This window comes from Polypterus senegalus, chromosome 4 (genome assembly GCF_016835505.1).
Source record: "Polypterus senegalus isolate Bchr_013 chromosome 4, ASM1683550v1, whole genome shotgun sequence".
Taxonomy (NCBI): domain Eukaryota; kingdom Metazoa; phylum Chordata; class Cladistia; order Polypteriformes; family Polypteridae; genus Polypterus; species Polypterus senegalus.
The window spans coordinates 25,369,040-25,389,022 of record NC_053157.1 but is presented as its reverse complement, the minus strand read 5'-3'; the positions used below and the strand labels follow the sequence as shown (position 1 = coordinate 25,389,022).

At 40.6% G+C, this 19,983-nt stretch overlaps 1 protein-coding gene across 3 annotated transcripts in view; it reads left to right on the top strand.

Annotated features, from left to right (window-relative positions):
• The window catches only part of csgalnact1a (chondroitin sulfate N-acetylgalactosaminyltransferase 1a), a 451,987-nt gene that overhangs the window by 350,699 nt on the left and 81,305 nt on the right, over positions 1-19,983 (top strand). For all 3 annotated transcript variants that reach the window (XM_039750360.1, XM_039750359.1, XM_039750361.1), the window contains one exon: positions 5,551-5,652. In XM_039750360.1, the coding sequence (XP_039606294.1) occupies positions 5,551-5,652 (102 nt within the window). The remainder of the gene's footprint in view (positions 1-5,550; positions 5,653-19,983) is intronic.

The window sequence follows — 19,983 nt, the reverse complement described above, 5'->3', positions numbered from 1 at the left end:
GAGTTAAGAACAGATCGATCCCCACCCTTGAGAGAGAGAGCAAGCCAAATAACGTTAAATTTAAGGCTTGTGAACATACCTAATTTAAAAAAAAATTCTCTGTGCTTCATGAACTTATTTTAAAGTATTACTGATTAGATCCTGCCATGTTTTGAAAAAAGTCTGTACGGATCCTCTAACTGAGTATTTGATTTTTTCCAACTTCAAATAATATAACACATCGGTTTCCCACTGACTTAAAAGAGGAGAGTTTGGGTTCTTCCAGTTTATCAGAATAAGTCTGCGTGCCAAGAGTGTAGTGAATGCAATCACAATTTGTTTGTCCTTCTCCACTTTAAGCCCCTCTGGAAGAACCCCAAACACAGCTGTTAATGGGTTAGGAGGGATTGTGAGTCCAAGGCTGTCTGAAAGGTAATTAAAAATATTTGTCCAGAATAATGTTAATTTAGTGCAGGCCCAGAACATGTGACCTAGTGAGGCTGGGGCTTGGTTGCAGCTTTCGCAGGTTGGATCATGTCCTGGAAACATTTTGGAGAGTTTTAGTCGAGACAGATGTGCTCGATATATAATTTTGAGTTGTATTATTGTATGCTTTGCGCATATGGAGCTCGAGTGAATTCTCTGCATTGCTACTTTCCACTCCTTTTCTGATATATTAATTGAGAGATCTTTTTCCCAGTGTCCTCTTGGATCTTTGAAAGGGAGGGATTGTAAAAGAATTTTATATATTGTAGAGATGGAGTCTAACTCCTTGAAATTGAGCAATAATTTTTCCAGCATGGTTGAGGGTGCAAGATGAGGAAAATCTGGAAGGTTCTGTTTAACAAAGTTCCTGATTTGAAGATAGTGAAAGAAATGTGTAGCTGGAATGTTAAATTTGGAATGTAATTGTTCATCGGATGCAAAGACGTTGTCTATATAAAGATCTCTAAGCAAGTTAACTTGCTTAGAGAAATATATACTTTAATAGATTTTGTCCAAAATAGTTCAAGGAATTTCCAATTTTAAGATGTTGGGGGATGATGGGAAAGTTGAGAACATTTTTATTTTATATTTATTTATATTTTTATTTAATTTGTCAGGTAAAGAATGGACTTCATCTATTCATAAAACAAATTCCTCTTCAGTTAGTGCAAAACATACAACAGTTCAGCTATAAACTGCATTGGACTCAAATTCAAATCTATTGTATTATAACAATTTAGTTTTTTTTCTTTACATTTACACAAAAAAGACAATTCAGTTTATTCTTTTTTTCCAATATGTGCACATACAACAATTAGTATGATACAAATAAGTGTTTATGATCTCATTTTCTGTTGTACAACATGCCATGGACAATTGTAAACCAGAATATAGTAGCAGCATGACAAGTGGCTTTGAAGAAAGAGGGGCTCCCCACTTGCATTAATTCAAGTAGTCACACAGATAAAACGGATGCATGTGAGTGAGAATGTAGAGCCCAGAGGGCCAAATGTTGTACTTTATTTAGATAAAAATGCACAAGTCAACTCCAGCTCTGGCCTAGTCATAGTCTCTGTGAAGTTTGGACATTTTCCTTGTATTTGTCTGGGGTTTTTTACAAGTTCCTTGGGCTCCTGCCACAAACGAAACACGCTCATGTAATATTATAATGTTAATTGGAGACTGACGTTCGGTGCCACACAGTATGTGGACAGGATGAAACCCCACAATGCAATTCTACTGTAGCAAACTCCATCTTCCTTCATGCCAATGATGCCTTGAACCTGACTTGGTTCCTTGATGACCCTTTACTTGAATAAATAATTTGGAATTCAGAAATGCTGCGCAGCCATGATATTGAGTAACAATTAAATAAGCATTCTCATGGAAATCCAACTGGAGCCACCAAATGTAATTTATTCCTTTGTAAGTATTGTAACGACCTGCTCCAGATATATTATTTGGTAAACTAAGCTTGTTTTCTTTAATTTGGTGCAGATGACTTAATTGAGTCCTGTACTAACTGCACACCTATTGAGTTACCCACTGTGTTTAAATCACCTGGGTTTGTGGGTAGGGTGTAAGTTATGAAAAGAAGCTTGTTTGGGTTTTAAGGGGGAGAGAGTTGTGAGAAGAGAGGGATTTGGGTTTAACACAGTAAGAGTTAGGGTTGGATGGCCTGGCTTTGGAGTGTTTTTTCCTTGTTGCTTGTTAAAGGAAATTGTTGTATGCCAGCCGTCTAGGTAATAAATGTGGATAGTGCGTGTCTAGCTGTGTAAACTTTGTTGAGCTAGATAGCTGAGTTAGTGTTGTCCTCCCGCTTTGCTCATGTGTTGTGTGTAACTGTTTCCATATTTTGTGAAGTTTTCTTTTTGACAATAAATTGAGTCTGTTTTTGTTTTTTTTTTTTTAGGTTTAGGTTTTTGTGTGTGTTTTGTCTCCCTCTCTGTGTCACTTGTGTGCCCTCTATTTTATACTAGCAAAATACCCGCACTTCGCAGCAGAGAAGTAGTGTGTTAAAGAAGTTGTGAAAAAGAACATAACCTGATTGTCAATGTAATTGTTTTGTCACTGTTATGAGTGTTGCTGTCATCAAGGATTTGATTATCATTATTTCTTTCAATCAGGTTCGTATCTGGAGGACGTGTTGTTATGAAGTTACATTCCGTGTTTGTCAACCGTTGTAAAGATAACAGGTTTCATTCATCAAAGTGTTCACTACGCAAATCACTACTGCCTGTTTAACAGGCATTCTCGGTATTAACTTGTGCTAAACGTACCATGGTGTGACAAAAGGGGAGCTGACTGTAAAAAGGCAAGGAGGCGCGTATTTTGAACGAAAAGGGAGAAGACCGCGAAGGAGTGGAAAAGTGAGAAGGAAAACTGTTTAAAAAAAGAGCTAGGAAAGTGAATGGAAAGAAGCAGCCAGCGGTAAAGCAAGGAAGACTTCGTAATAAGGACGGTTCGGTGCACGTAGAAGGTGTAACAATAAGATTGTTAAGCCTTATGATAATGTTCCCGCACTGAGGATTTAGAGAGGTGCACTGGGAGAAGTATAATCTGAACCTCTCTACAGTTTTGTTTATTTTCGGGTTGTAATGTTCATTAAATTTACGTATCATCTGGTCCAGTGTCGGACCGTGCATCTCACACCTTCAGTAGTGCTCCGTCTGAATCAACACGCCCCTCAAAAACTAATTTATGGTTATAAAAACCATCTTAATATGCAGAAATACAGTATAAAGAGCCGCTGCATCGCAGATAGATAATTCCTGTAGCCACAATAAATGCCTTTATTGAATAGACAAACCAGGGGTGAACAAGTTCCTTTCTACTGCAGCTACAGCCGCGACATACATAAAAAACATCAATAATAAACTCATAAACTTGCAATATTATTTAGGAAAATCGCAACATTTTACTCACCAAAAATTCGGATTATTTGTAAACAAAATCCATCCTCCTCTCTTTCCTCAAAAACACTTCAATTACTCTGTCGTACAGATTATCCGTGCGCTTCAGTTCCATCAAAAAGTCCCTTTCAGTAGCTGCACTTATGAATATGCTAAGCACAGTCCTTCACTCATGAATATTTGCCTTATATGGGCAGGCACTTAATTACGTGGGAGGCGTGATGATGTGAGACGCAACTCCGCCTCACACGGCGACCGAGCTGCAGGCTATGGCCGTATACAGTATATGGACGAAATTAGGTTCCAGTTATGACCGTTATGCGTAGAATTTCGAAATGACACCTGCCTAACTTTTGTAAGTAAGATATAAGAAATGAGCCAGCCAAATTTCAGCCTTCCACCTACACAGGAAGTTGGAGAATTAGTGATGAGTGAATCAGTGAGTGAGTCAGTCAGTCAGTCAGTGAGGGCTTTGCCTTTTATTAGTATAGATACCCCAGGCTGTAACAGTATGGGGAACATTTTAAAGAAGAAAAGTGACTCTCAGTTCATCTGAAAAACCTGTCTCTATGCTTTGTAGGATTACCTGCATTCCCACAACTCCCACCCCATACTGGAAGACTCCAGTCACCTCCTAACAAAGGATGGTTTTCTACATTTGCATCTACATATTGTTCCCTTTAACCAAAGGTAGCGTTATGTTAAGTATTAATTGTCATGTTCAAACTAAAAGTAGCAGAATTAAGAAGGCGGTGTGTAGGTGGGTGCAAAATTGGCTCAAACACAGAAAGTAGAGTGTAATGGTGAGGGGAACTTAATCATAATTAAGTGGAATTAAAAGTGGCGACCCTCAGGAGTCATTGCTGAGGCTGCTGCTGCTCTTTTTAATCAACATAGAGGATCTGGGCAAGAATATTATAAAGAAGCTGGCCAAGTTCGTAGATAATGCCAAACCGAGTGGAAGTCCAAATGATGTAGTCTTAGGGACCTGGACATTATGCAGACTTGGCCAGATTTGTGGCATGGCAGATCTTTTTATATAATACGCTACCGTGGCTGTCTGTTTGTCTGTCCAGGATTTTAAATCACCTGTAGCTCGCAAACCGTTTGAACTATAGACCTGAAATTTGGTACACATATACCGTGTGACATCTGCTGTCTTCTTTTGCGGTGATCATTTTTATTACTCTTTTTATTTTTATTTTATGTTATTGTAGAATCAACTCTTGTGTGCGTTGCATGCGTACGGCTAAATCATTCTTGAGGCAGATTGAAGACTTAAGTGCTAGCTTAAGTGAAAAATGAGGAAAAAACGTACTAAGTAATTGCAACACAAAAAGTGACTTAATCAGTTTTAATGCGATAAGATGCCGACGGAAGAAGAGAAGAAGCGGGCTGCTAGGGTGGACAAAAGAAGAGCTGCTCAGGAAGCAGCAAGCGCATCAACCTCTGAGCAAACTAATGCTAAACATACAGAGAAAGAGGATGATAACTACAAGTCAGGTATATTCACTGCACGTTATTGTGCAGTGCACCGTTACTGGTAAAGAATAATGTAAGTAAATGTAAAGGATTACTTGTAGGAAGTAAAAATGTCAGATATGAATACACAATGAGAGGTTTGTAACTTGAAAGTACCCCTTATGAAAAGGACCAAGTAGTCTAGATGGGCTCATCACTATCAACCTATCTGTCTTTAAAATAGTGAGAGGAATTATTACAATGAACCCTGTCACTTTAAAATGAGTTCAACAAGATCACTGGGACACGGTTAGAAACTTAATGGCAGATTTCACACAAATGTTAGAAAGTGATTGTTCATTCAAAGAACAATAGGCACATGGGATAGATTAGCAAATGGAGCGGTGGACCGCAGGACATTAGGGACCTTCAAATCTCGACTTGATGTTATTTTGGAGGTGACCAGGATGGCAGAGTTTGTTGGGCTGAATGACCTGTTCTCCTCATAGTTTCCTAATGTTTCGATGTTTAAAGATGAGCAAGAGTTTGCATGAAAGTGTACCACACAGTAAGAATCTTCATTTTTTTGTTAGTTTGTAAAAGCCCCATTCACCATAACAGTAAAATACAAAGTTGTCAATGAGGCCAACGAGTGAGCAGAAACTGAAAGTCAGGTTGACAATATCTACTATTTTTTCTTTTTGTTTCTCAGGGAAGTCTGTGTGAAGCAAGATGGGAGAGTTCACCTCACCGTGGTTTACTTTGGCAAGGAGCAAGTTGCTGAGGTTAAATCAATCCTAGAAAACACCTCAAAGTAAGTAGAAGAACACATTTTACAAAATGATTTGTGAAAATTTGTCGGACATGACTAATTTCAGAAGAATTACAGTCTAGTGGTCAACAAACCTCATCCAAAAGTGATTCAAGTATTCCTCACAGCTGTGACAGGGCCACTTGTCTGCTTCTCCTCCTTCTTGATCTTTACCCACAATTAATGCAGTCTTGTAGGGTCAATTTGGGCTTTATCTAAATCATCTGTGTTGATTTGTGTTCTTTTTAAATCAAGGGGCTGTACTTATTCTGTTTCAGGGAAACCGTTTATTTAATTAAAGATTGGTTACTTCAGATAGTTGGCTGCCAGTGTGAATGGCATATGCTGCCACACATGTCTCCTCATCATATACATAATATTTAGAGAAATGTTAAAAAGAAGGCAAACCTGTGTTTGAAGATTGAAAAAGGAGAAAACAAAGTAAAGGTTTCAATTAAAAGAATGTTTTAGCTCCTGATCAGAATGATGAAGAAAAGCCTGTGTTACTTGCACCAACTACAAAAAAGAGTCCAAACTTACTAAAAGTCATGGTTCATTTAAACCAAAACACACGAGGGATGACTAAAAGAAGAAACACAAAGCAAACTCTTCTGACCACCTGGCCTGTCTGTAGTCTGTCCTATCTCACTGTTGGGGGTGGCACCAAAAATCACAGCACTGAAGAACAATGGTGTACTGTACTCCCTTTCGACTATCTCTGTTTCCTCAAAACTCTGAACACACTTCCTCTTTGTCAGACGAGTCCAAGCTCAGCTAGAACATTAAAAAAAAACCATTAGAAATCTTTTGACAAGAACAGGCCATTGAACTGAACAGAGCTGGCCAATCCCATCCACCTAAGTCCTCCAAAATAACATCACGTTGAGTTTTGAAAGTCGTACTGTCTACCACACTGCTTGGTAGCTTATTGCGTGTGTTTGTGCTTCCTAATGTTTGTGTGTAAATGGTAGGATGTTGTACCGTGTTAGCCATTGTGAATGCAGTGAGAAGTCAAGCAAAATGACAAAAAAAAATCTTTCTGTGAAATTTACCCTTATCAAGTTTCCAATTGTGTCCCCGTGTTCTTGATGAACTCATTTTAAAGTCACAGTCTCAATCCACTGTGCTAATTCCCTTCATAATTTTAAACACTTCAATCATGTCTCCTCATAATCTTCTTCTGCTTAAACTGATAAGGCTCAGCTCTTTCAATCATTCCTCAAATGATGCACGTGGTTAAGTTCTGGGTCATCCCTGCACTTAAAACTGGAGACAAGGATGCCCTCTTCCAGGGCCTTTCAGGTCAGGGTGCAATTTTCAAAGCCAATGGAGTAACTGTACCCCTTAGCCCACTCTCATTGTTAAGGGTGTGGTGGCATCACTGGGTCTGTTCTTTTGCCAGCCCGTTTTGTGCCTCTTTCTCACTGTTGCTACTCAGCATTGACTTCGGAGGCATCCACTATGACAGCAGGCCTCACCGTCCCCCTGGCTGCAGAAGCCTGTCCACAGTGGTATACAGAGTGCTCTCCAGATGATTGTATGAACTCCTTTTTGAACTTTTTTTTCCTCCTGCCCCAGTGACCCCTTGCTAGCAGAGCTCGCTGTCACCCCGGCTTACAGTAAGTGGTGTGAAGTGAGGACAACATTGATAAGAATGTGTTGTGTACACAAGCTTTAAATAGAAAATGGCTTCTGGGAATGGATCAAAAATAACATTTGATGATATGAAACACTGTAAACATTTGTAGGCCATCAGGGACAGTAGGAAGTCTGTAATTTTATATTCTCAGATAGAAGAGACAAGGCTGAGTGTTTGGCCTTTCTTTTATTTACAATGGTTGTATCATCCCACCATGTATCCCTTAATGCCTGTACAGTAGCAGAGAGTAACAAGCCAGGGATACACTCGGCATTGCAGCTGAACACATAAAGAGCAATGGGAATCTGATACAGGACATTGGGTGAACACGGTGTCTGGCTGGCAGCACCATCAAAACAACTCCTTTAGATGGGGTCAAATTGAGTACCTGCACAAAGAGACGTGACACACAGAAAATAAGGTAGAAACTGATTAAACATAAATGGAAAACAGCAGTATCTGTCCCTTAATTAACTGATGAACTATGAGGAAATCAAAAATAAAGTCACCATCCAGGAGACTTCAGCCAACTGGCCGCCAAGCCCTCTTGGGTTTTGTATAGTGGAGACTGTGCTGGCCGTCCAATCTGATGAGAAAATCTTTCCATCTGATGATTTCGATGCTCCTTTATCTGAGATGACTTTTCCATATGCAGAATGGCAGCCTGGCAGTAGAGCATTGGCATCAAATGTCACATCCAGATACCAAGAAGAGAAGCAGAATAGAGGAGGGTTAGCAATAGTTTAAAAACATTGTATTGCTTATATTTCTCTGCAAATGACTAACGAATGGGAATGCAGTATGCACCTCTTAGCAGCTCTAGTTAGGGTGTGTTACACTAAAGTAGTGAGTCTACTGCCTGGGTTTTAAAGCTGAGACTGAAGGGGCATCTCTTATATTAGTAGGAAGATGAAAGCTCAACCTCTCACTGTTATTTCATTAATCCTTGGAATCTTAAGTAGGCCGGCATCATGAGATTTCAGTGTGCGTTCTGGTGGGTAAGTAGTGATAAGTTCAGATAAGAAAGCAGGCCCTTGGCCATCTAAGGCTTTATAAGTTAAAAAGAGGATTTTGAAATCAACTCTAAGCTTAACTGGCAGATATTTATCAATTGTATGATCAAAACTTGAAAAATGTGAGCTTTTTTGCTAAAATATTGTTAAAAATCAACAGCGCACATTTAAACAGGAAACCTAAAGCCTCATGAGAAGGATATTTTGAATTGAGGACAGGACTCTTGACCAACAAATGAGGTCATTTCAAACAGTCCTTCCCAAGAGGTTTTAGGTTTTCTGCACGGTGCACACTCATAACTCCCTTTAATCATATCAACACTATAAACTTATAATATACAGTTACTGCCATCTAAATTTAAATTTATTTTTGTTTTCCGAGTTGACATCAAACATTGCACATGGCTGTCCTTTTATTTCCTGGTCCAATGCCTTACTGACCTGTTAGCTGTGCCTCCTGACTGGATTAATTGAAAAACTTACCGTGTCTTATTATTTTTAAAAAAAATTAAAATGTCATCACTTTGTATGCATTGAGACCTCTCTGTCGTGTCCCTGCATACAAAAACACTTCCTTTCTGGGTACAGACATAGTGAGGACAGACGTATCATTTGACCAGAAAAGCAGGCAATAGGAATTCCATTAGATAAGATCTGTAACAGTCAATGAGCACAGAAGCATTAGGCTGCCCTGTAACAATCTCTCTCCCTGTAATGCTTGTTTACTTCATTTGATGCAACATGTGGTGGACCACCAGGGGGTGTAACACTCCCCAAACCCTGACACAGACAGGCTGAGACACCAGATCAATACAACACACGTTTTATTCAGGTGGGGAAGCGTTTTTTTTTTGCTCCCCACTTCACAGCACAGTACAAAAGCACCAACTAATATAGCACACAGTCCTTTTCTTCCTCTCTCTTTCTCCTCATCTTCTTATGTCGCCTCTACACCTCCTTGCATGCTTTGTCATCTACTGCCCGACTCTGGCTCGTTTTGTGAGGCCGATCCCATTCTTTTATATTTGCCAACCCAAAAGTGCTTCTGCTCTTCTGACTATGTGTTCTGCAAGTACTTCTGGGTCAGGTGGACACATCATCACATATGCCTCTTCCACAGCACCCTCTGGCAGCACCCACTGTACCCAACAGGGCTGAAATGTCGAACTCCAAGTCCCATGGTGCCCTGTGGGAATCTGGGGCACTGCTGTAAACCAAGGAGGCTGCCATCTAGCGTTTTGGAGGAGGCAGGCCGGATTGGGCTACTGGCTGTCCCTTACAGTATTTCATTTCAAATTAAATTTTATTGAAGTTGTTCATTTGATTCAATTTCCTGTTGGTTTCCTCTATGTGCATTTAGTAACATGATAAACATTGTATACTGTAAGTTAATTTCCTTAAATCTTCCCTTGAGTGATTTCCTGCAGTACCGCTAAAGTGTAATTTTAATGGAAGTACAGTGGGGACCATTCCATGTTGATCCAAAAAAAGATACACTTGAATTCCACTTAACGAACTTGATGACTATGTCTCCTGTCCTGGGGCCTCATGTATAAACGGTGCGTACGCACAAAAATGTTGCGTAAGAACGTTTCCACGTTCAAATCGTGATGTATAAAACCTAAACTTGCCGTAAGGGCCACACACATTTCAAGTTCTCTGCTCGGTTTGCAGACTAGCGACACCCAGCATCAAAGCAGTGCTACCGTTCTTGTGTGGCTACCCTTTCTTTTTTAGATCCACATCCCTGACGCGGCTTTATAAATACACTGAAATTAATCGCTGTGACAGATATGGGGCGCTGTTGTCCCCTTGAACCCTCAGATCAGACGCCAGACACCAGATAAAAGTCCAAATATTGAATTTATTATAATAATAATGTGCACAACGCACCCTTCACTCCACAATACTCATACAATACTTCAACAATAACCAATAATAAACAATCCTCCACTCTCCCAGACGCGTTTTCCCCTGCCACCCGACTCACCTCACTCGTCTGGGATTTCCCAGTCCTTTATAGTTCATGACCCGGAAGTGCTTCTGAGCCCTCAGTCCATGTGATTATCCAGCACTTCCAGGTCTGGTGAAAACTCTTCTTCTTCATCCCGGAAATACATCATTTCCTCTGTTGCTGTGCCTAAGATGTACTTCCGGGTTATAGGGAAAATAGCAGTCCCTGCTCCTCCCTGCAGTGTCCCCTGGAGGTCCCCATGGTATCCACTGTCCATGATGCCCTGCTGGAATTCGGGGCACCTCTATGTTGCAAGAAGGGCTCCACCTGGCGGCCTGGGGTATTGGCCGGGATGAACAGCTGGCCATATCCCACACCGCATATTGTTTTAGTTTAATGCATCTGATTGTAATTAACCTGTAACAATATAATGGTCCACAGAATGGTCAAACTATTCCAAATACCATAACTGCTTTAGCGTTGTTACTCTCACTGCACCTCGGATCCCACATCGGATCATCTTTTTCCATATTACTTTCACTGTACCACTCAGAGTATTTATATCACTGTATCTGAGTGTGAATCACAGCTCAGCAGCTGATCAGAAAGAGAATTATCGGTATACAGCATCAAGCACACGCTGCCTCAGCCATTCTGTCTATTGAACTGCTCTCATATGACAAACGCTTCAGAGCCATTCCTGTACGGACCTCGCGGTTCAGAAACAGTTTCATCCCAAGAACTCTAAACACACACAATCACTGCATCAAGTGCTCCTTGTAGAACTGTCTGTACTTATAAGGACAATCACCTCACTGTAAACTTGTGATACAGTTATAATATTGCACAACCTGAGCCACTTTATAAAGCGCGTATTTACATATGATGATGATATCATTTTTAAGACGAAATGCAACAAAATATGTTTATTATATTATATAGATAAACCTTTAACTACACGGTGCTGCAGCGCTAGCGAGCCACTGGCGCTCCATTCACGGATTGTTCCTGCCTCGCACTGTATTCTTGTTGGTGCTGACGCGACACTGGAAAGATAGATGGATAGAATAATTAAACATGTACTACGAAGATATTTCGATGTTCCTTTAAACGTTTTGAAGAATCAGTGTTCTAAGTTTACCGGTGGCTTAATGTCTATTACAGAGCTGATTGTGTGGCGATTGGGTATTTGGAGAAAGAAAAGTAAGGACAGGAATTGGAGGTTAGTATGTTTGAAAGAGACAGTACTGCTACAATAAAGTATCTCATCGAAGGTCACGTAACGCGCAGCAAGCATCTTGAGTGAGACATGAACAATCACTGCGCCACTGTGTTCCAATGTTTAATAACATGCTTTAACTCCTATCATCATGAAAATGATATCAAGTATACAGTACATCTCAGTATTTTAATTATTCAGAGAGCTGTAATATCACAAATGTAATGGATTCTGTGTCCTGTCGGAGGAAGAGAAAGCCCAGCACCACATAGTGATTCACACACATAGAGCACATAGAAGATCAAATACAAGACAAAGTATTTAACGTGCTACTTTAGTTACGATGGGATTGAGAAACTAGTAAATTAAACGATTTTAAGATTAAGTTTATGGTGTTCTACTTTAATGACAAAATCAACTGCGTGATTAAACTGGAAATTTCGAGATTAAAGTTGACATTTCATGCTTTTTCCCCACTGTGTGCCTATTTTTTTTTCTCTGTACCCTAATAAGCTTTCATATGACACTCAGATGATGGGCTATGACTCACCTTTTCACGGCGACTTTGATATCTCACAACTTCTTTTTTATTTCGGGCACTGTGCAACTTTGTGAACTTGAGCTTTCGAGTTTCTCCGACACGCTATGTCACTATATCAACTTCCTTTCGTTGTTTATACCACTCTTTAAACCAACAAATAGTACGTTTTTCTTTGCCTCCACTTTGTATTTGCTGAAATTCTTCTATTTTCACTCTTGCTTTTGCCATTGCCTTTTCACAGAAGGCTGAGCTTAAGGGCTATTTATATTGATTTGCATATTCAAAGAGGCGTAATTCTGGGAGGAGACAGGGCGGGACAGCAGGCGTGTGCACGTGTGTTACTTTTCATGCTGACTGGGATTTCTGTGGTGGAAGAACGTGGAAGTTGGCGTACGCACACATTTATGCATCTGGATTTTTTTGTGCGTAAGCACATTTCTGCTTTTGTCCATACACCATGTTATAGTGTGAATTCTACGCACGCCGTTATACATAAGGCCCCTGGTCCTTATCTTTTAAAAACCTGAACATCTCTTTGAGTCAGTTGGAGACGGTGCAGCCAGCATTGACATCTTATCTCATAATGACTTACACAAATCAGCAGGTTTGAGGGTCTCGCTAGACGTGGCAGTTATCAGACATCTGAAGATCACAATCTTGACTAGAGTATGAAAAATAAACTACTGCAGTTAGACCAAAATGGCAAAAGTCAAACCAATAAACACAAACTACAGAAAATCAAAAACAAAAGGGGCCGACAAAAAAGTAGAAATCTATAGTAGGAAAGTTTAGGTGACGTGGATCTTCAAGTGGCACCTCAATGTCAGTGTGAACGCTGGCCCCGGCACAGACAGACGGACAGCATATTTTTACCACACACCATTTATTTACAATCCTATTTACAAAGTTTGTGCTCACGTGCACCCCCAGTGCCTTCTCGCACCGATTTCCCCAAAGTCCAGGCCCACAGTCCTTGTGCCTTCCTGGCCGCCTCCAGTCCTTCGACAAGCTCAGTCCTTCTGCCTCCCGACTTCCACCAAAGACTGGAGGGAGGTGGCCCCTTATATAATGCTCCCGGATGAGCCCCAGGTGTTCCCGGTATCCGCTCCTTGGCCACGCCCCAGCGTGGCGGAAGTGTCGGCTGTCCTCCTGGCAGCTCTCCGGGCACCACATAAAGTCTTCCCCCCGGCACTTCCTGGTGTGGCGGAAGTGCCGGGCTTCCGGGATAATTAGGCCCTGGGGCGCCGCCTGGCGGTGGCCACGGGTCCCTACAGGGCTGGGCTTCCATGCCCTGTACCCGAGACCCCCTGCCTAACCAGGACGGACGCCCCCACTCGGTCTGGAGGAGGCACTCGCCCTCCTCTGGTCCTCCAAGGCGTCCCGGCCGGGCTCCAGCCCCAGCCGAGGACCGTACGGGATACACCGGCATCGGGGCGCCGTCTGGCGGTGGCCACGGGTCCCTACAGGGCTGGGCTTCCAAGCCCTCGACCCGTGGTCCCCAACAGAACCAGGACGGACGCTCCCTCGCGGTGTGGAGGAGGCACAAGCCCTCCTCACGTCCTCCAAGGCGTCCCGGCCGGGCTCCAGCTCCGGCCGGCGACTGCACGGGATAAACCGGCATCGGGGCGCCGCCTGGCGGTGGCCACGGGCCCCTACAGGGTAGGGCTTCCATGCCCTCGACCCGTGGCTCCCAACAGAACCAGGACGGACGCCCCCTCACGGTGTGGAGGAGGCCTCCAAGGCCAGCAAGCTGGGTTTTCGCATCTTTTTTTTTATCTAGATTTAATTTAATCAGCTATGCTCCTGGTATTTTTATTCATACAAAGCATAAAAAGCTTGAATTTGCCCTCCTTACACATTTTATGCCAAGCTTCCTTTTGGCTTTTGTCAGTGCTAAGCATTGATTTCTGTCCTCTGCAACATAAAGACTAATTTATTTAAAAAAAAAAAAAAGGCCCTAGATTGTCGTTTTTTGGTCAGCTTGCTGATCTCTCAGTGAAAGTCGCTGGACAAGCATCAAAGGTTTGAGCTTCTTGATTGAATTACAAATGTCAGTCCTGCTGAGCAAAGGTGACTGCTCATCCTAGTTTAGAAATAAACCAAAACTAAAAATCAGACAGTGGCTTTGATAGATCTTTTGAACAGGTGATCACTTTTTCTAATGCTTTTTATATTTTTTTCCTGCACATGTTATAAAATTTGCTGACTCTACCCACAGTAAAACATTTGTGTTATCACAGAGCAAACTAAAATTACAGTATGCTACAGAAAAATTTGAAATTTAAAAAACACAAAGAAGAACAACAACTGGGATGTCATGACAAGAAGTCACTCATTGATGTGCTTTACAAGGTAAAAGGCACAGGGATAAGGGATCAGACAACAAGAAACCGTGAGAAGGAAAACAAAGATCAAAAGTGGGGGAAGTAAATTGGAAGTCACCAAACTGAAAATCAAAATAACATAGCCTGAAGGTTCTTAACTAGAAAATCACAAAGTAAAGAAAACTTACACAAAGTCGTTTATATAAAGGGACACCCGATAATTCCCAGAATTTCCTTTTGGTCGTCTTCAGAAATGCTCTGTTTGAGATGCAGTACGCTTGTTCCAACACTTCTCCCATTTGTGAATACATTTCCTCTACTCCTCTTTTGTTAACGTGACTAGAACCTCCTACATTTTATTCTGGATTTCTTCTATGGCAGTGTTTCTCGACCTTTGTGATGTCATGACCAGCTTTCTCTCATGTAAGTTCTTCACGACCTGCAGTAAATCGAGCACAAGCATTACAGTGCGAAAGGGGATTGAGCACAACCTTCTTGCAGCCCACTACCTTTATAAACAATTGCACCTCGTTACCCACAATCATCTTCCCTTCCGTCTCAATTATTATTTCAGGAACAAAAAGAAGTTACAGGAAAGAAGTTCTAGCAAATACACAGAGTGTGAAGTTACTACTGCATTGTTTTGGTTAGAAACTCTCTGACTGACAACACAGTGTGTGCAGACATGTTATCATGGTGAAAAATGCAGTTCTGGGTGTATCACTTCTCTGGATGTTTTTGTTTTTTTCTTCTTTTCCCGATGCTTTCCCATAGATGCCACAGACATTCCATGTAATTTCACTGCTGCACAGTCTGTTCACAGGGACCAGACCCTTTGGAGACCAGTCTCTCAGTGTCAATAAACAAGATCATCATTGTCTCATAAAAATCTGCCCTGTAACCTTGGAGAAAAAAGTTGTCCACGTTACCTGAGCGATTGTAGAATAAACACCAGAAATCTGCACTCGATCAACTCAGCATGATGCCAGTCAGTGGACTGATTAACCAGACTTTAGGCATACGATAGCTAACAGCATATTCAATAACTACACCTTACTTCTGTGCTATTGACCAATTCTGGGAAATTTTGGGTCTTAGATTGTGACAGGATGTATGGGTTACCATTTTATCCAGTCCCATTGGTGACATCACACGTGTCCATGACTGAATTGTTACCAAAATGACTTTACAACAAATGCTGGTGCCCATTAAAAATGTCTATCTAAATGTAGTGAATTTGTGGAGCCACACAATCCATATCAGAATACAGAGCTTTATTCACTAAGTCACAGTGCCTGCCACTCCGTGTCTACAGAGGGAAGGAGAATTTTAATGAAATTAAGACTGGCATTTTGCACAATACAAACAAAACCAACACTGGAACAAATTAACTTGCACATATAATAATGTGCACTCAAAGGTTCCAGTACTAATTACTAGTTTCATCCATTTTGAAGTGTTTATATAGATTTTATTTTTGCATCTTCTCATAATTGTTGTGAAAGGCTTAAATCTCTAGATACCATTAGAAACTATTTGTGATCCATCTGCAAAATGGAAACGGCCCGTGACTCCTCTCCAAAAGATAAAAAGCAGCTTGACAAAATACTTCAAAAAAACTTTAAGGGTGTCCCTGAATAGCACTCTTCAGTGAGTACAGCCTCAGTGCACCAACACAGATTTACAAAACTAATCTGGTAAAGTACATTACCGCTGTGACCTGGGTTGGGTTCACCCTTCATCTTGTATGTTGTAAGAGACAACTATGGTAGATGGGCTTTCGAAGGTTATTTGTGTTTCGCCACCCCCAAGACTTAGAACCTGGAAAATGGCAATAACCCTGGTAGAGAGAAATAAGGAGAGTACAGAGCATTTTGACCATTTCTTTTCAGTCAGATGACTAGAACGTGCTTGGAGTTGCCTTGCAGCCTTGTCAGATGGACGCGGAGGCAGAGGCAGGCAGCACAATTAAGGAGGGGCTAAGATTTAACACTGAGGAATGACTGACATAAATGGCTACCATTTACAACATTCATGGCCTTATGGCATATTGAATAATAATTAGTACTAGTAGTAATAGTAGTAGCATGGCCACTTGTATAGAGAGCAGTGAAATTCTTTTATGTTCAACCATCATTACTACTCACAACAGACAGATAGTTAGATAGAACTTCATGTGTCCGCAGGGGTAAATGTGGCTTTTTACAAAAGCTTTTTAAATAAATAAATACATAAATAGGTAGATAAGTAAGTAAATAAATAAATATACATGCACACGTATTTCTGAACACACACCAGAATGACTATAAAGCAAGAAAATTAAAAAGAAAGAAAACTTCTGACTTCCATTCCAATTTTTCTCCAATAGGCAAACTGCAGTGGGTCCAGGTGGTCTACCACAAGAGGACACCTATAGTCCAGGATCAGCCTCTCAAAGGTCTTGATGCGAGATATAAGTGCCACTGGTCTGTAGTCATTAGGTGAAGAGACACCTGCATTTCAAGGAACAGGAACAATGCAGGATGTTTTCCATAGCAGTGGTGCTTTCTGAAGCCTTATAAATAGATTGAATAGGTGAGAGGGGACACCATAAAGTTAATCAGAACCAGCACCATCTCTTTTGTACCCATGGTCGAAAAAATTACAAGAGAGAGAAATATGGTACAAAAAGAGATACACGTATTTAACTTGATTTAAAAGATAACACTCATTCCCAGAATACAATGCATAAGCCTGTATACATAGCCAGAGAAAAGCCAAGGGAGGTCACAGCCAAGTGGGAGAATGCTGACAATCAGATGTTCCATCCAGCAAGGAATGTCAGTGGCGTAGTGAGACGCTTCTGACGTCGTACTGGATCCTTGTCATTATAAACACTCACATAATTACATATTCATAACGTCCTTGTCAGATATGGGTAACTACCAGACAAACTGTCTGCTTATTAATGCCTTCACCTGTTTTCATCATTTATCACAGACTGTGGGTTTTAACCATATTGGTCAAGTAGACATCAGCACTTTTTAAAATAACCTGCTTGCGTGTTTTCTGCCTATTTGTCGATCTATCTAGCAGTCCCTTTCCCTCGGCTGAATTGGATGGCTTTGAAATAAACTTCACAGATTATATTGGCATAAACTAACCTTCTTGCTATAGGACTGTGAACTGAGACTTGGAGGTGCTGGTCCTCGTCCCTGTTGCTTCACACTCAGCATGGACTCTCTCAGTTGTTTGCTGAAGGTCACAGTCAGGTGAGACAAAGAGGACAAAGTGTTCTGCATTAAGCCTCCCCAGCTGGATAAAAAAATGGTGCTTCTTTGTATTAGGAAATTGAGTCAGAAAAGAATTTGTGTTGTTTGGCTTTTTCTCAGTCTGAATGATTTTGCTGTTTCACTTGAGCCTTTATAATAATTCTTATATTTAAATGCATTAAAAAAAATAAATCTTCCTTTTAAAGGAAGTAGAGACTTTATTTAAATGACTCATTTGATGAACATGAGTCATTATTTAATGGAAAATATTTGACTTGGCAAAATATGACATTTTTTCTACTATGAATGGAATTTCATCTTGTTTGTAAAAATAAAATAATAAAAAAACTCCAACCGAATTTTAACAGAATGTCTGAGGGAGAGCCATAGTTTGATGTAATTATTCTCTGTCTAGCCATGCTGGTGATCACCTCTTTGATCATATTTTTCATATTTGATTCTTTACCGGTGGTCCTGTCCCTCTAATTACCTCTTCCAGAAGGTTAACAATAACACATAAGCATTTGTGGTATCATTTTGGACTACTTGATGGTCAGGGATTAAAGTGTTACTGCAGTATTTAAGCCACTGGGCTCATTGTCTGCATTTTTCGTAAATGCCCCTCCGTTCCACTGCCAGTCACTCCTCAGTATTCTACAAAGGACACGGCTACACATGCATACATATAAAGATCCTGGCAAGACAAAGTCTTGAGTGATGCTAATTACCAGTCACTCCGCAATAATTTGCATAAGATTCTCGATAAAAGGGCTCACCTATCACCTGCACTAACAAACGTGTGGGTGTCATCGTGACACATGTAAAAGTGTAGCACCTATGGTCATATGTGCCACTTACTAACCAAAGTCTTACTTTTACTACAGTTGTTCTAATTAGTGATGAGCGACCCCAGTAGCCTTGATAAACCCTGTGAGTGAGACAGTAGCCATCTAACTCTCACTCAGTACCCTCTTATTATTTCAATCACTCTAGATTAAAGACAAAGTATAGAAAATATAAAGGCAATGTGGTATTCATTAACATATAACAATACCAAACAGAAGAAACTGTAATAGAAAATAAAATAGATAGCAAAGTCTGCATATAAACAGTCTTAGAAAGTTTACTGAAATCAGAAGTGTCAACGGATCAATGTCCTTTTGGTTTAGCAATTGGTGTCGTTCATACTTACGTTTTCTGATGCCCAGATCAGATGATCTCATGTCTCTTGACCTCTGACATTGGCCGTCTGTCGTTATTTTCTCTTCTTCTTGGTCCGTCAGCCAAGCCATGTATATGTTGAAATGCTCACGTGGGGTTTCGGGACATGTGACATTGCTCACATTTGATTGGCTATCTTGTCCTAATGACAAATGACTCTGATCAAAGTGTTTGATCTTTCAGCCTCTGCTCTCCTTCCTTTCCCAAGCTTTTCCCAAGCTGTAAACATATTTGGCAATTCCTAGTCCTATAGCATCCTTTCCAAGATATAAATTAATTAAAACAGGTTCTGTGGCAGGTCATAAACTAATTGGAAAAGAAACTGACTGGAACAGATGCATAAATTACTAGTGCAATACAAAAGGATCCCTGCAATGCCCGTAATTGAAGTCCTGCAAATTTAGTTCATCCTGGTTCATTGGAGCAAAATAATTAAAATCTATTATAAACAGTCTAAAGTTTAAAAATTGAAGATTTTCCACACCAGAGTAGTGTTTTCTGCTTTTGTAAATGATACTTGATTGTCTGTCACTTGTTTAAATGTCAAAGTTTACATTTCCTGATTCACAAAGTATTTATTTTATGGTAAAAAAATGACTGGACAATGTAACTCTAAGGCTACATCCATGGTGCTACATTTTCAATTAAAAACACAGACATTTGTCTCCATTTTCACTTTTTGTCTACACTACTCCAGCATTTTTAACCCTCGAAAGTTGGTACCCTTTGAAAATGTTCTCTGAAAACGGTGGCTCACCATCTAAGTGTAGATGGTTGAAAGTGGAGAGTTTTGAAAATGCAGACTCTAATGGCACTCGGTTTGGTTTGTGCTTATTATGTGGCCTTTCTCTAACTGGATCATGCTCATTACACTTTCTCAGACACTTTACATTCCTTATACTTGTTTGTTACTCTCAATATCAATTCTACTTCATCATCAGTCCAAACATTACAGTCTGATTTTAGTTTTTCATATTCACCATTGCTGTGTATTGTGTGTTGCTGCAAGTGAATGTCTAGCGTGGGGGACAGTTTGATGTATACATGTCCAGTGCGGGCAGATAGCCATGTTAAGTGTGATTGGACATACTTCCGTAAATTATATGAAAACACTAGTTTGGACAGGGGTCATTTTTGTTTGAAAATGCTGCTTTTAATGGAAAACGTAATTG